At 38.2% G+C, this 18,011-nt stretch overlaps 1 protein-coding gene across 1 annotated transcript; it reads left to right on the top strand.

The window, feature by feature from the left end:
• The first annotated feature begins 9,221 nt into the window (after positions 1 to 9,221).
• Positions 9,222 to 11,247, top strand: NALF2 (NALCN channel auxiliary factor 2). Its single transcript, XM_044057189.1, has one exon. The coding sequence runs from the start codon at positions 9,891 to 9,893 to the stop codon at positions 10,803 to 10,805; it is 915 nt and encodes a 304-aa protein (XP_043913124.1). The 5' UTR covers positions 9,222 to 9,890; the 3' UTR covers positions 10,806 to 11,247.
• Positions 11,248 to 18,011: the final 6,764 nt, after the last annotated feature.

Here is an 18,011-nt window from a genome sequence, read left to right as displayed (position 1 = left end):
ACATCTTTGAGCTTTATATCTTAACCCAGTTATTCAAAGCTTTCTTCAATCAATTATCCTGAATTATTCAGATGAAGTTGTATCCTTTTTATCTAGGATACAACTGAAATGTTGTGTTAAAATCAACTGAGTCCTCGTTTAATCTAAGTGCCTAATGTGCTTAACCTTGCTTCCAGAGAATGTAAACTCTTCTTCAGTGTTAATAGCAGAAAAAGAAATAACATTGTATTGAAACATCCAAATGTGTTCATGTTATCCACTAATAAATACACTTCCTTAAAAAAAGAAATAAAGAACAAAAAGAGAAGCATGGCTTGAAAATGTTCAGACATTTAAATATTCACCTTAATCTTCTCCTTTCCTCGTTACCCCATGCCTCTTTATTGTTTTACTTAATGTACAGGGGGTGGCATATGTACACACAAGACACATCCTTCATTCATCCTCAACCCAAACCCTAAGTGACACACACACAAACACACATACTCTCACCCCAACCCCATTTATCTGTATCAACATTCCATGCCATCGACATATCCACCATTCAGCCATCTGTACTGTCAACATTAAATCACACTCCTACATTTGTCAAACAAATGTAAGCTTGGTCAAACACAGGGGATCACATATACTGTTCCCTATCTCCATTCTATTTCACTCTTAATGGCTTATCTCAGTGTCTCCATCCATCATCAGGTCTACCAGCTTCTGCTACAGTCCCAGTATTATTTCTGTTCTAAGGCTGGGAATAGTGTTGATCCTATGGGCATCTGGTGATGGTGGTGGACTGAGGTTCTGTCACTTACTGATTCTACTGTTTTTTTTTTTTTTTTAATTACGATCTATGCTTTGGTTTGCCCCTCTTCTTCATTTACCTGTTTATGTTCCAGAGCTATTCCCCTTCTATGTACCATATCTCCCCACAGAGAATACCTACATGAACTTTCCCCCCTGGGATGGGCATGCTCATTTCCCCCTTCCAGTACCCAGCATGCCCAAGCCGGTACTCAAACCCAGGTTACTTGGGCTGTAGTTAGGTCTTTATCCCTCTTTGCACCAGCAGTGTTCATAATTTTAGGATATGATGGAAAATTATTTTTTTATTGGTAATACCACCCTAGATAAAGATACCCACCTCCAGATATATTTGATGTCATATAATATAATGCTAATGCAGGCAGATAAGTAGAACCTATGATTTATGATAGAATAATCAAAGATCATGTTCTTTGTTGGTGTGGAAACCAAGAGGAAAACATGTCAATACTAAGAAAGGTGATCCTTGCATAAACAAAATGCTGCAGAAATAGGATTACAATCAACTCTTGGTTGAATCCTGCACTGCATTTTGAAAAAGCAGTGCCAAAGGAATGTAAAGTATTTTGCTAGTGATGTGGATTTGAAAAATTCTGAAGACATGTTCTTAAGATACAGGGCACTGGTAAGACTGTTTATGGAGTATAATACCCCTTTCTGATAGCTATTCAGAGATCAGATGGTATAATGCTAAAAGTACATAACCCAGGGTTAACGGCTGTGAGGAGAATGAAGCAGACTATGTATCAAGAAAGGCTTAGCTTAACACATACAAAATGAATGAAGAAAAAGGTGAAATCATATGGACACAACAGTGTCAGATATCAGAAGACCTATGGTGGAACAGGTAGAGCAGTAACAGAAACAGATAGAAAGAGAGGAGGATACAAATAACATCCAGAATATGGTTATCTCTCTATACCACAGTACTGGCCATCACTCTAAGATCCGAGTGAAAATTTTGTTTTTTTATTGATGACACAACAAGGGTGGGATACCTATCCAGTGAGAGCTGATGTAACTGATAATTTAGGCAGACAAGTTGAACCTATTATTTATGACAGAAGTGCATGCTAAATGCTTGATAGAAGTCAAAGATCATGTTCTTTGTTGCACTGGGTTACACAATGAAAATGCATCAATGTTTGAAATGGTAATTATGGCATAAACAGATTATTATAGCAGTAGCATCACAATCACTCCTTGGCTGAATCATGCTATCCCTTTCATACTAACTTCAGTCCCTAATACCACTGCTACTCTCTATTTCTGCCAATCTTCAGACTCCATTTAACAATCTTCTCTATTACACTCTGACAAAAATCATTTAATGTGACGAATGCCTGCATCTAACATATCATTCACCACCACTATGCTAAATAAAATGACTATTCCCTTTTTTTTCTGCAAATTATTTCTAACACATCTCTGTGTATTTTTATCCATCGCTAAACTAACAAAGCTATATCTTTTGCATCCTAAAAATTATTTCCAACATGTCTATATATGGACTTGTGTACACAATATTTTAGTATTGCAAGTGATGTAGTAAGCATTTAATGACATACCCCCCCCCGTATTTGATCAGCTCTATTAAAGTTTGTATGAAATATTACTATGTAATGCAATATGTATCCTAGACTTAATGAACCCTGCTGTACTTCTGTACATAATGATTTGAAATTGTGCTTGTTAGTTTTATGCCACGTAATATATATCCTTGTGCTCTGTGATCCCTACTATAACTGTGTAGGCAATGTTTTGAAACTATCCTTGTTAATTATATGAACTGGATCTTTCCTCTCTAGGTCTCAGCTAAAATGGGTCACTTCTTGTGCCTAGCTGGACTATCCTAGAAAACAAATGTTAATAAAAAATAAAGAAAGTAATAGCTCTACACTGACTTAAAGTAGTTCTGCCTCATTGAAAAGGCAATGGTGACATGGCACATACTGCCAGAGGCAGTGAAGGAAAGCAAGTTAATCCAGGGGTTATGGATGCTTGAGTCTGGTTAAAGCGAGGGTCTAGCTGCAACACTGGAGTATGCTCAAAGGTACTATGTCATTTAGCAGCTATGATGGCATTGAGAGACTGACTACATCCCTGCTGACCTAGGTTCAATTAATGGCTTGGGTGACTGGTCTCCACCAGGCAGGGAAGGGATGGGCATGTCTGTCCTGGGTGTGAGGGCTCTCACTGATATGCTCCCTAACAGAGTGCAGCATGCTCATAAGATTGGAGTTCCCTAGGATGAAAGCAATGAGTGTGTGGAGTGGTGAAAAGGGAAATGGATAGGGCATAATCAACCCTCCCCCCTTCCCGGAGAGAAGTACAGATTATCTAAACCCCCAGGGCACCTTTAGGATCAGTGACTTACCCCAACAATATAGGAGTAAGCCGGGTGGTGAGAATAGAAGGAAGAGTGGTAGACCCCATGCAGTTGTGAAGCATTGGTGGCCAGGTCAGTACATATGAGGTTATCAGCTTTGCCTATCTATTGTTTGTGTCTTTCGGCTTTTTCCTGGTTAGGGGTCACCACAACAGTTGATTTTTACGTACCAGCTTGCCAGGTCTGATGCACAACCTTCAATGAAGGTACGCCCATTCACGCATGTTTCCACGCAGTAGATGCTCTAGCTGAGAATTGAACCGGACAGCGTCTTACTGTGAGGCGACAATGCTACCGCAGCACCATCACCACGGGTTAGCTTTGCCTATCTATATTGCAGTGCAATTGTATCAACCCTGACATCCATCCATCCACGACCCCTCTTCCCATTTTTTTTCACATGGGTTCAAAGTGTTATTGCAATGGTGACAATCATCTACAGCCAAGATTTACACCGCCAGGTGGCTAGCCCTGTCACAGTAATTCTTCCACACCACACACTTGCACGTACACTCATACCTATGGCCAATTTAGAGTATCCAGTCCACCTACTGCATGTCTTTGGAAAGTGGGATGAAACCGGAGCACCCAGAGGAAACCCAAGCAAACACAGGAAGGACATGCAGACTCCACACAGAAGGCATCCAAGCCAAGCAACAAACCAAGGAATCTCTTGCTGTAAGGTGACAACACTATTCGCTGTACCACTCTATCTTAACTTTGACATTCTTGCAATCATTATAGTTAACATACCTTTTCTTTCTGTATGCATTTTATACTTTACCAAATTAGTCTTTGCCTTAACTACACATACCCTTTTTGGAATTTTAATTACTTTTGGTGTTCCAAGTCATTTAACCCCTTTTCCATTTTTTTTTTCAAAGCTTTTCAGTTTGGAGTTCAATTACTACTCTCACTTATTTTACTGACTGTTCTGGCTGAGTAATCCCTCAAAAGATTCTCTAGCAACTCTGACATAACGTTAAAAAAATACTTCCGCGTATATCAGCAGTGGTAGCATCCAAACAGTTAAATGCTGCTATAATAATATATCTGTATTGTGGCAGCAATGCAAAAATGACATACTCTACTGTTCAAGCATTTTAAGAGTGTCATTATCTGCTTCCAATCAAAAATCTAATAAAAAGTGTCATTTTTTTCAAACACCATGCTAACAACATATGAGCATAACTCAGTTGCTGCTCAAGTGTAACACTGGGACCACCAAGTGCCGCAGTGCTACAAGAAAGCCATTACTATTTTAATGATGCAGTACTAAAACTTGCCCAAATTAAGTATGTAGTATTATAATATCTCTTAACATAAATAATACGAATGTAATCAGACAAACCGGTTCTCCTCATCATTAAAAACGTTGCAAACTATAGACCGGTTGCTACAGCCGTTGCAGTGCAATGGCAAGAACGTTGTGTAGATACTGTCATGCTGCATTATTTTATCATTTTTTTTTCAAGCAGCAGTATCAACTCGACTTTTATGTTGCAGCAGTCACCTGATTTTATTAGTGTACAATAATAATATCGTCTGACTGATTCAGGATCACACAGTATTTACTTCGAATTTGCTATACAAAATCACATAGTCGCATTGCACGCGCTGCAGTGCTACAGTCATCGGGTGCCCCTTATACCAGCTTCATTCAATAACTTTTCACGCACTGGTGCAAAGACGTTGCATTTTTGAAGGAATGCCTTAACAATCGCACTGATAGAACCTAGAGTATCAATATGCTAAAACTTCTTCATTACTAAAAGCGCGACTTCGATTACTTTTTGTAGAAGCCAAACTGACTTTTTTTCAGACCCTTACATTAGTAGTGTGAGTTTGCTGCTGCTAAACGACTTTAATAATGTTGCACAACTGCTTTGATGTCGCTGAAACTGCAAAGCTGGTCTGCCGAATGGTTACATACCGACGATAAACTTCCTTGGTCTTCGTAGGTTTCAGGTCACCTAACGGATCATCGACCGTGAGCTCTGCGCGTGCGCATACATACAGTCGCGCAACCCACTAGAGAAAGGATAATTCAATTGCTGCAGCAGCAGAGCAATGCTAGTATAACTTACAAGCTGTGCAATTCATGCACTTTAAAACAAATGTCTAAAAAAAAAACCACTGTAGAAAATTCATAACAGTACTGTTCAAGATAACCAAAGAAAAGCATAAAAGTGTCTGATAAAGATATGAGAAAACCAACAGTGTGTAAAGGTAATGTTTGTCAGGTTGTATTTATTCATAGTCGGATACTAAGATGAGAATTCCGTTGTGTACTCGGTGTTAAGTGTCTATTTCCGTGCATCCATTGGTTGGGAGCGGAGGTGTAGCGAGCAATTTCTATTTTATATTCACAAGTTCTTAGTATTACCCCCCCCCCCCGACAACTACCATTTAACAATGGACAATATTTTCAGCTGCCCCCCCCCAAAAAAAAACTATCAAAATATTGTTTTTATATTAGCAATATTGCGCCTGTTGTTGGAGGCATTCATTTAGGCAGTTGTAGACATATGGCATGAAAAAAAGCGATACTGATGTGATGCTGTCAAAAAAATGAGTGTGCCAGCATGAAAAATCAGAAAAGAAAGACTAACTTCTAGGCCATGCCCGTGAATCATGACAAGAAATCGACATCAAAGTAAGATAAATAACGAGGTAAGACGCGTTAGTCTTATTTGCGTATTTAGGGAGTGATTCCCGAATCTTCCACCTCCTTTGCTTGGATCTCTGATTATAGAAATTGTGACGTTATGTAGGAACCGCGGTACAATTCACGCAAATAACTTCCCGAGTGAAATTATGGATGGAAATGGAATTAAATGTAGATGTATGGCCCAATAAAAGACAGTAGTAAGGGCTATGATTTGGTCTTTCCAATAAATGTGGCAAAATAGTGTGATGAGATGTGATTGGAATTATACGTGTGAAACAGTGCAGTAGCCAGCATCCGTTGTGAGAACATTTCTCAGTAGCAATTTGGGGTGCAACATTCCATGGAATTATGTCAGCCTACCTGCTTTCTGAAAATGATCAAGGCGAAAGTCTAACTAAAGGGAGAGACATACATTTTCAGCAGTAGTATTTAGAGCAGAAGGAGGCGGATTAGTAGTGCTGGGTTACCACCTGTCCCACTTTGAGAGGGACAGTCCCTCTTTAGGCAGTTGTGTCCTGACAAAAAATAATAAAAATGGCAAATGTCCTGAGATTGAAGACATACTTATGTCCTATATTGTATGTAATAGTTGCATAAAACAGTTTTTCTGTATCTAAAATACCTAAATGTTATAAGAAACAGAATAAGCAACTAAAATTCTACAAGAATAAGCTATTATTTAGGCAAAAAAGTTAAGTTCTATCCTTTGTACTGACCGTGGGTATGTGCTAGCCTGTAAAATCTGATGTTTGTCTGAAAATGTCCCACTTTGGCCATTTGAAAAGGTGGCAACCCTATAGTAGTGGGGAAATTCGTGTTCTTGCCAGCGTACATGTTGCTTGTTATACTAAATCTGTTTAATTATTCCGCCTCAATAATGGGAAAAAAACAGTTGCAACCGTTGAAAGAAGTGCAACAAAACTGTAAAATACATCTATCACACGCCAAGACTTGAAATGGGCCGTCAACTGGCTATGTAAACTTTTTTGGGGGTGTCACTCAGGATGAAATGCATGGATCAGCACTGGTTGCATGCTCAAAACAACAAATAACTCAAGGGCATTGACAGATGTACATAAGGTAAAACACATTTCAGAAACATGGTAAGATATTTGAGTAAAATAAGTGAAAACATACTATTTCTTTGTTGGAAATGTTAAAGGCACTCCTTTCAACTGTACTTCATTATGAGGAACGTTCCCATTTCGAGTCTTAAATTCCAAGGGCAGCGCAGTTCCACATTGAAAGGGCCTGCCACACTTTCAGTAAATTCCATGGTGGTAAATAGCACTAAATCATACTAATTCGTTAAAAGAACTTTTAAGTACAAAGTAACACGTTTCAACCACCCGGTGAGATTCCAAGATGAAGCTCACAATAAGCTTTTAGCAAGTGTTTCGTATTCTGCCCGTTTGTTCCACATTATAAGAGGTTATGTTCCTCATTTTAGAGAGAAGGCTGGGAGCTTTGGTTAAAGGGAATGTGTGTGCCTAGTCTACCTTTCAGAAAAAAGGTAAAGTTCAAGTGGCGACGGCATGAGTAGCTTTGACAACATTAACATAAAGCTATAAATAAGTGAAGAAACTGTAATTAGTATTAAAATAAAGCTACAGATCAATGAAGAAACTCTAATTAGTTACAGAGGTTGGCTAAGACGTCTGAGCAGACCGAACCTCCAGTTAATATGTATTATTTCACTGTTACAGCAGTACTTGCAATGAATGTTCCATTTCAAAAAAGGTAAATTAATTTACGTGCATTACAAGTGAACACTCATACCATGCAAAATTATAGATTATCTGGTATGTGATTCATACAGAAACCTGCCTTGCAGTACTCCTTGAAGAGATACACACGCACACTGTATCAGTATACCTTACAAATGTGTGTGTGTGTGTGTGTATATATATATATATATATATATATATATATATATATACATGTGTGTGTAAATTCATCTTCGCAAGCATCACCAACACTTAAAAAGCCTATTACTGCCCTACAAGCGAATGTATCAGCTTCAGTGTAAATACGAAGTATGATGAAATACTACTCTGCAAAATCATAAGCATGTCTTCTAGGTTTGACAACTGCCCTTCACGTTTTGGATTTATGATGCTGCACAGAAGTGTAAATATGGTACTGCTAGCATAAACAATGGGGTGCCACGTTTATTTCTGCCTAGAGTGGCAGGAGACCTGAAACATTCCCGTCCTTGCCAAAACAAAAGACATTTCTTGGCACTGGTGTTGGAATAATGGAAACTAGGCTTAATCAATCTCCTCGCTATCAACATCCTGCTCACGCTCTGAACACTGAAGCTCTGCTACACCAGGGAAAGCAGTGTGTCGCAAAGATGAAAGACTCTTGCGTAACCTCACTGCATTACCAGCATCCACCTCAATTTGGCGGCTTTCTTTTCATGAGTCCGGAAAGGCATTAAGCAGTAAAAAAATTGCTTTGTTTCATTTGCAGGTGTGAAATCGTTGTTTTTGTGAGCGATGTCAGTGCATGCATATCTTTCGGCTGCACTGAAAAATGCACATGCATATTGAAATAAAATGATGCCGATCGTATGACAGTGCACCAGAAAAGCTTTTCAACCAGATGTCTTCACCAGTTCGTGACTTTGCCAGATTGTGATGGGGCTTGAGAAGGAGCTGTTCTTCAGCACCATACTTCTTTCCACTGATTAGATGTTAATGCCATGATCCCTGATACTAGGAAACTACCAGTCTAACTTTGCACCCTATGTCCCTGCCTCCAAAATATGTAAAAAGGATCTGACAAGTAGTTGATCGGATGTCCTAGCGCTTTCAGTTGAAGGCTAGTGATTAAGATTAAGTGCACTCAGCGATGGAGACTAATAACAATGTTAAAGTGCCACAGTGTGAGACAAACTTCAACTGTCATTAAGTAAGCGTTGCACTAAATCATTCTGCCTTGTTAATTCCATTGCTTGCCAGCAGGCAAACGTATGTTTGATACCCTTAAAACTCGGGAAATACCTTACAGAATAAACTGCACTGTCAGGCAACGGCGGGTGGTTGCACAAGGTAGTATGCTTTATAAAACACACACGTTCCTAACAGCCTAGTCTGCAAATAAAATTGTTCTGCCAAGCAATGCCGCTCTTCATTTGTGCGCAACTGCTGCTAAGTGTGTGTATGTGTGTGCCTATGATTGTCTGCGTTGGGGGGGGGGGGGTTGCTTTGGAACAACAGGTTTTCAGTGAATGGATGATGTGATGAATGAACGCGGTAAAGGGGGGGGGGGCTGAATGAAGATGGAGAGAAATTGGAGGAGGGATGGAAACTGACGGAGTGAGCGAGCGCGCACGCGCCCCCCCATCCCAGCCTCTGATCAATTTCTCAAGGTGTTCTCTGCAAAGCTGAAGATGGCGACAGACTGAGGGGGAAATAGAAGAGCGGGGGGGAAGCCGGAGCACTAGGAATCCAGGATGAGCAGGAACAAGAACGGCAACCCCCCTCAGAAAAGAAGAGAACATAGACAAAAGGAAGGGAGAACATCTAAACAAGACTAAAAAAGCAGAGTCCACCCGAAAGGATGAGGGTCAGGAACTGATTTTATTTCTTGTTATGCATATGTTTGGAAGGATTATGCATTTTCTTGGATACATTAGCACCTAAGGGATGCTCAATGGGTTGTTTTCGTTTTCTATCTGTTTTTTGCCTTTCTTTATTTTCTTTGCAACACCCGGCTTGACATAGTGGATCTATGGGGCTGATTTGTATTTATTCACAATATGAAATGGATCCCTTTGAAAATATAGAACAAAGACTGTGCGACTTGATTCCTTTTCCGTTTGGATTTTTTCCCCAGCCATCAGAATGATGATGCCCATCTCAATATGCTGCCGAAGATGTAGGTGACATTGTTTTATTTCTGTAGGAGAAAAATAGGAGTGGAGCGACGAGCATCACGACCGGAGATCCTTTATTTTTTGTCTCCCTGTCCCCCCCGCCCTCTACCCCTCCCCCGCCCCCCTAAAATATGATCAGGGGGGCTTGGATGTATCGAAGGGAAGATGACGCCGTGCTGAAAATCTGCTGCGCGCCGAGACAGAACGACAAGCCCTGCGCCGATTCGGAGAGGGCACAGAAATGGCGAATGTCTCTCGCATCCCTCTTATTTTTCACTGTCCTGCTCTCTGACCACCTCTGGCTGTGCGCTGGGGCCAAGTTCAGGTCCAAAGACAGGGGTTTGGGCTACACCAACAACAACGCAACAGGAGATGGTGGTGGTGAGGTCTACCTAAGGATCACATCCAATCCTAATTTGCAACTGGTGGTAGGAGATCCGCATTTTGTAGAGGCGGGGAGGTGTGAAGATATTTTTATAAGCAATTTGACCAAATCTGCTGCTCCGGTACCGCCCTGCATTGGTGCCCACGTTCACCTGGATTTGGACTCAGCCTGCACCCAATTGCAATCCTTGCTGCAAGGAGACTGTACATCTTCCTTGTCCTTAAACAAGAGCTCCTTGTTGGCTTATTTTAAATCATTCAGCCTTTCCTTTTGTGATTCCTACACTATCTCGGACCTGCTGCTCTCGGGGATGGCCCGCGGCCCCGACAGCCTGAACTGCAGCTTGGAGAACCTTATTTTGGATTTGGGCCGGACCAGTGTGGCCGGGGATTGGGAGGTGTGCAGCAGCTGCGTCCAGGCTTACCAGACGCTGGATCAACATGCTCAGGAAAAATATGAGGAGTTCGACTCCCTGCTGGAGAAGTACCTTCAAGGAGAGGAATACTCTGTACGATCGTGCTTGGGGGACTGCAAGGTAAGAGGAAAGAGCACGGTTCCAGACATATATGCTATGATCAATACTACCAAGTTGAGTTTGCCAGACTCAAGTTACTATACTCTTAGAACGTACTTCAGTCCCTTTGCCACCTCTGCTCACTGAAGAATATAGGAAAAGTCATTGCACCTCCTACATACCGCAGCTCCACCTCCAAAACGTGAGGATTTGTTTTTTAGGAGTTTACTGTTGTAATCACATTCAACAAAATGTGTATACAGTGCTTTTTTTTTTTATATAGCAGCAAGACTGCTTGTAACGGTGTAAATCGGGGAGACCGCATTCATATGTTTATTAAGGTTTAGGGAAGTTTAATGCATTGTGTTGTCTCTGTAGCCTCTTAAGAAGAACATCTTAGTCAAGAAAAGCACTACAGCATAATCTATTTCAGCAGTGAATGTGTTTTTTTGTGCATGAAAGGAAGTGGAGTTCTGAGATTCTAGCATAGCTTTAATGGGTCATTTTATATTACGCTTGATCTCTTTGTATTGTGTATAAAATGATGATACAAATCATGAAAAAAACTTATACTGATGGCATGCATGTACTGTGCAGATGTTATTTTGTTTATATATGTTTATATATATATATATATATATATATATATATATATATATATATATATATATATAGTATTAATGTCTTAGTCCTTTAAGTGACCACAGTCAGGTCATGGACAATAAACTATGAGGAGAATGCTAGATGTGAATGGTCTAATTTCCTGGAAGGCAGGTGTCTCTGTGAGTAAGTTCTCAGATTCAGCCAGACAATGGATTATGGGGCCATCACTGCCTTGCTTCAGACTGCAAAATAGCCATAAGAGTTATATTCAAGACAGTTATATGTTATAGGTAACCTGCTTCCTCTTCTTTTGTGTAGAGTAATACAGCTAATAAAAATTAATCATACAACTGCAGATTTTTTCAGGTTATGATTTTATTTCAGTAATAATTTAAAATGCATACTCAGTGGCACTTCAGGCTTTGGCACATGCATCTGCATTCCCTTTTAAAGAAAGTCTATCTCAAAAGTTATAATGAAATACTCTGTGAAGTAAACTTACAAAGTAATTTCAATTTGAGATTGTTACAACAGTACCTTTTGCATTCAGGTACTATGGTAATACAAAGGCCCACACTAGTTTTCAGGAAGACAGGACACTGCATGCATTAAATATCAGTGGTCATCCACAATTTTCTACATTTTTAGGAGTGGAACATAACATATAACAAGACTGAATTAATGAATTCTAGTTTGCACAAAAAGGCAACTTTCTCTCACTCTCTGTTACCAGTTTGGAATGCAGTGATGAATGTAGAAGTCATTACTGCAGTGTTATGATTTCCATGGAATCAGTGGCTGTCATTAGGCACAATAGGCAAATGTCTCTTTCTATCAAAATTACATGATTTACAACAATAACTTTTGACAACTATACAGAGTGCCCATTTCTGCTTTATTAAAACTTAAGACATTCCAAATCAAATTATAAACGATTCTAACTGAAACAGAAGCTGTAAAATCAAAATGAATCTCATTCTGTTTGCAGGATGCAAAGTATTGCCCATTTGCCCTACCTGCTGACATAATGCAAGCCAATCTGTTTAATCTGTATGAGTGTAGTGATTAGAAAGCAAGTCTTTACAAGTTAAGTATGAAATAAAGTGCACAAGTAATTGTTCAACACAATTTCATTTTACTTGTGTCAGCGTCATGGAGATTATATTGTTTGATATGCTAACAGATTAATCAGAACTGTTAGTGTTCATTGCAAAAAAAAAAAAAAAAAAAAACGCATAATATGTTTTCCTTGGCGACAAAAGTACCTACCAGACAAGTCAACTTTATAACACTACCAAGTACTTGAAACACGAGTCTCCCTTTGACACTGTGGAAACATACAAAGTTATAGAAAAGGTGACATTAAGCATGTTAAAATACTGACTGGTAATACTAGGTCAATTTGTAGACATCACAACCAGCAGATGTATTTAACTTCAGGTGGAAAGAAAATAAACTCTCATGTCAGTCCACTGCATCTAATGAGGCAGTTGATATTTTGTGAACTCTGTAGGTTTATTTCTTTTTTATTTTTGTTGCTTATATAAGCAGGAGACAGTATATATATTTTTTCCTAGTGGGGAAGGTGAGTACAATTTATATCCCAGTTGCTTTGCCTCTGAGATAAATAGTAGCACAGACAGAATCTTTAATGATTGAAAAAGGAAGGTACTGAGCAACTACAATATTTTTACTATGAATTCCATTTCATGTGTAGTTTATATAGTAAGCAGTATGCAAGTTTCCTAACTGAGCAAAATAGCTGAACATTTAATAAACTACTGGCAGGGAAACATTTGAAGAAATGTCTTCTTCTCTTTGGGAATTTGTTCTCTACAAACATCAGGGAGCTGTGTTTCTTGAACTGTGTTTATTTTCTATACTCCAATTTGGAAATCAGAGCCACTCAGCCTGTGGATTATTGTCTTAGAGCAATGCATATTGTTTGTATGAATGTTAGGCTGAAGAAGAAATCTCTTAATTAACACTGATCACATTAATTTATTGAATTTGTGTACGTTTTATAATCAAAAAAGAAGCAGCAGTGTGTGTGTGTGTGCGCTTGTGTGGTCTGTTGGATGATGCTATCCAGTGACCATAGCCAATGATGACCCAAAATCTATCGATATTTATTTTTACTGAATATCAGTGATGGCTAAATGGAGTGATAGAATGTTAGTACGCATAAAATGGCATGAAGGAAGGCAAAAATACTGTGCATGAACAATAATTTATTATATTCCAAGAAGAACATGCCATAACGTTCTCCTGGCAGCCACTTTTGCAGACTGCACTGTGAATCTGAAATAAGTATGTCTGTGTTGTAAAGTACAGTACAAAACCTGTATGCTACTAATGCAAATATTATATGCTGGCATTCAAAATTAGTCATTTAAAAATTACTTTATTTGTAGCAGCTACTCGTATAATGTAAGCAAAGGCACACACGGTGCTGTCTCATATTCTTGCAAGAAAAAAAAATAGTTTGAATTACCTGAATGTTAGGAATGTGAAATAAAATAAGGCAGTGTCATACATGGTACATGGGTATTATATATGTTGATATATTATTTAAGTAGCAAATGTTATTAAGGAAACTATAAAGTATAGCACTGAACAAACTGCTGTTTTCCTAAATGTTATAATGTCACTAAAATGTTATCTATGAATATAAGTCAAAGACAGATTGCTGGATATATATATCATGGTTTATGTGCTTGTGGGTCATGTTGGGTTTCAGAAGTCATGTGATGCTATGCAAATTAGAAGTATGCTAATTAGAAACATTCACAATTATTTCTACTGCTGGCTTACAGCATGACTCACAATTTATGCTCTTTGATTCAGTGGAGTAGCTATAACATAATGTATGTTCCACCATGACACACTGGTCAAACAGTATTTTTTTATACTAATGTTACATTAACAGTTGAATATCATCGATGTGATTACAGTACGCGCTGTAGCGTTTTTATGCATTCTAGAAAAAAATCTTCCCGAATCTTTTCTTTTAACATAATATGAAAATAAAATAAGTTCATCAGAATGCAATATGTTGAGCAGGATAGATTTCTTGGCTGTAGTAGACATTAATGGTGTATTAAAATACAATTTAATTGTGAGACAAAGTAATGGGCGGTATAATGTAATCAAATCATCCACTAGTAACGCAGGCACACCAAATCACAAGAGTAGTGCTTGAAGAGCAGCTGTCAGGGATTGTGTGTGTTAAATACATTTCTAAGTTACAGAACAGACATATACTGCTGAGGTGGAATGCAATATTAACAGGGAATAAGAATGGCATTTATTTAGAGATGAATCTCTAACAGAAGTAGTAAACAAGGAAGCTCTGATATGTTAAGAAAGTGTGAGAAATTAGTGTAAAATTATTTCTCAAATGGTGAGCCCAATTTCTCAGGCCATACATGATCTCTTTTAGGTGAGGCTCAGTCAAGTCTAAAAATATTGTGTAGTTAAAATGTTAACTACTGAACTCTGTTTTCATGTGGAATCAACAGAAATGTATAATTCTAACCGTTAATGAACATGAGTATATGGCTACAAATGTATAGGAAAATAATGTGCTAAGCAAAATCCAGTGTGTGAGCACGCACGTGAATGTGCGTCTCTGTGTACACATACCATGGCAGTATGGATCAGCAGTTTCAGTCTGCAGATGAGATATCTAATTATATAATAAGTATACATGTATTATAGTGGGAAAAGTATAGTAGGGGTAGAGTTCTTAAGATCAGTGCACTTTATTTACAATGTCAAATTAGCAAAATAAATAAATAAATAAATAAATAAATACAAATGCTCAGTCTCCTATAAAGTTCAAGCATTTCCTCACCTGGGGCTTAAAATGTCCTTCCTTAGACATCTCAGTCATGTTGCCTTCAACAAATCTTCCAAGTGGTAATCAAAAACAGGCTGTCTATTTCTGGAAAAGCTCTTCCTCTGCAATGGCAGATGACTGTCTCTGTCTTCCAAGGCTCCAACCTTCTGTTTAAAAAAGAAAAACATGACAGATATTTCTACTTAGTATCTTCTGCTGTGTGCTCTGTTTTACAGTAAAATCTAGTACAGATATCCATCTAAAACGGTATCACAAGCTTCAAGTCATATTTCTATTTGTATGAGCAACTAATGAAAAGTGTGTACCATAAAATGCAATATGTTAATACCATAAACAATATTTCATTTTAGATCAAACATGTATTTCTTAGTTATTTGTCATATAATATGTATGCATATACATGGACATATGTGGGGAGACTACTTTTTTGTGTGTGTGACATTTAGATGAGGAAGAGTGACCGTGGTAAAGTCTGAAGCATGTTTACTATAGCAGACCATGAGAACCTGATGCAATATGAACAGAGACTCAGCAGTCAGTAGCCTGAAAGAACAAAATAATATTGACATTGTTGGGCAGTAAGGCACCAGTGAGATGGATCCCATTTGAATTAGTGCACCATTACTGAATGATGCAGTTAGCTCAAATGCCCATTACATGGAGAATAGCAATGCCCTAATGTGCAACAACATCAGAAGTGATTACAATCGCTATTTTAGATCAGATATTTTTGTCCAAAATGATATTTCATTAGCATTTATACATTGTCACCTTAGAGCACAAATAGCTACATGCTTTTTCCAGCAATGAGCATATTTTTAAACTTGCATATTAAGAACGAACATAAACATATAACGTACAGATGCAGTTGTAAAAGTAAAGACTTGTCAAGCCCACAGAGAGAGTTCAGATGAGATGTCTGTTAATCACATATAGTACATCAAAAATAAAGATTAACACAGTAAATATATGCAGTGGCCAACAGGGGAGTCATATTGCTCATCTGCCAGTGAATCCAGAGATTTTCAGCAACCTGATTTAAATAAGTTTTATGACTAGGCTAGAAATCTTAGATGTGTGTAATGAGCAAAGTTGTACATTTTGCTTATCCATAGGTCAATGAGAGCAGCAGTCAGTCTAAACCAATTGAGTTCCAAGCTTTAGTTTCCTGATTTGATGTTAGAAAAATGTAAAAAAAAAAAAGATATATATATATGAGAAACAAACACCTTCTAGTGAGAGTACAGCACCTGTAAAATACAGTCTATAGAAAAATACTGTGTTATATTGATGTAAAAGCTATGAGAACTGAAAAGAAATTACTAGCGTGGCTAGTAATAATAGATGTTTTACTATAAAATTCATTGATAAGTATACTGTCATCTCTATGGTTGCAGAACTGCCAGGAAAAGGGAAATATAATGAAATGACTGTCATTGGAAGAACACGACTGAGTACTGGACTACCCTCCACAGAAATGCACGTCTGAATAAAAACTAGCTAAACTTTAAGCAATGGTACCCATGTTACTTTCACTTCCTCTTGTTGTAAAGTAATGCGTTATCTACTAAACAAGAAGCTTTCTTCCCCAGTGAGGTAGGTCTCATTTGGTGAAGGGTTTCTTTTGGTTACTGTCATAAATAAGCACAGATTCCACACTGGAGGAACTATGGGAAGTTGACAATAGACCCAAATATCAGCAGCAAACTGTTCTAGCCCATTCAGAGACAGCAATGATGGCATAGTAGCAGATCAGAGATCTTTACTTTAATTTGGGAGCCAATGAATTATCTGAGCACTCATTTAGCAAGTGATAATGCTGCAAAGAAACCTAAATGAATGTAACTTTCCGTGCCAGTTGACTCTGTATTAATCATTGTAGTGTGACCTTTATAGTGGTGGCTTGCACCACGGTGAAACATGTTCATGGTGGTAATGTAAATAAACTTGCTGTCATTAAGGATTCGTTATTTAGGGTTGACTTACCATCTAAAAGTAATTTGAGAATCACAATGAAAGTGTCTTTCTGTGACTTATCTTCACAGCTTTGACATTTTCTGAAAGATACTTTAGTGGACGAACTTGAGGCCGTAAGTTCTTGAGTAGGAATTTTGTTGGTGTCTGACTGTCTCACTAGATCTCAGTCTTGGAGGTCTATACCAGTACCCAGTCAATTTACTGAATGCTATTCAAGTGAATTCCATTTGCAGTGATAAAAAAACATAAAACTACTTAAAGTGAGAATTCTGTTTGCAATTTTCCCCACAGTTGTGTGGCTGTGCAGTTGATGTATACAAACTGGGAGTTATGGGAAAAGCCTTTGTTTATTTTTTCCCTCAAAGTGGCTTTCAGAATTTCTTTACACAAAAATAAAATTTGCTTGAATATCTTTTGATGAATCAACATGAATTGGATATTCACTATGCCTACAGTAAGCTGCTAAATGTCTTGTTCATTTGAACAACACTGAATGGATGCAAAATACTGGTATTTTGAGAGAGAGAGACTGACTTGAAGATATAGATAAGTAAAGATCAGTTCATCATCTCCATTATGAAACAGTAGAAAAACACAGAAATACGTGGCTTCAGAAAAAAAGAAAGGAACACAAAGAGAGTGTCATTGAAAAACTCAGTCTTATGTAATGAGTCAAAAACCTTTCCTGAATGACTAAATGCCAAAGCTATATGAATGGCCTGAGATACACACATATATACAGACAGCCATCCAACAGTAGAAGAGAAGAAAATATTCAGCACCGATTGTTTTAGAGTCAGACAAGGATGGTGGGACACCTTAGATGGTGCGAATTAGAGGAACATGAGTTCCTACAGATAACAAGAGAACTGAACAGACATTTATATAGTAACCACTAGTGGTGTCCTAAG

The sequence above is a fragment of the Protopterus annectens genome, chromosome 15.part0 (genome assembly GCF_019279795.1).
Source record: "Protopterus annectens isolate FY-2018-M chromosome 15.part0, PAN1.0, whole genome shotgun sequence".
Taxonomy (NCBI): domain Eukaryota; kingdom Metazoa; phylum Chordata; order Ceratodontiformes; family Protopteridae; genus Protopterus; species Protopterus annectens.
Note: the sequence above shows the minus strand (reverse complement) of the source record. Positions and strands in the feature narration are given on the sequence as shown.

What these genes read in the sequence shown, in the direction of transcription:
- NALF2 (XM_044057189.1), top strand. Translation starts at nt 9,891, where the DNA reads ATGATCAGGGGGGCTTGGATGTATCGAAGGGAAGATGACGCCGTGCTG.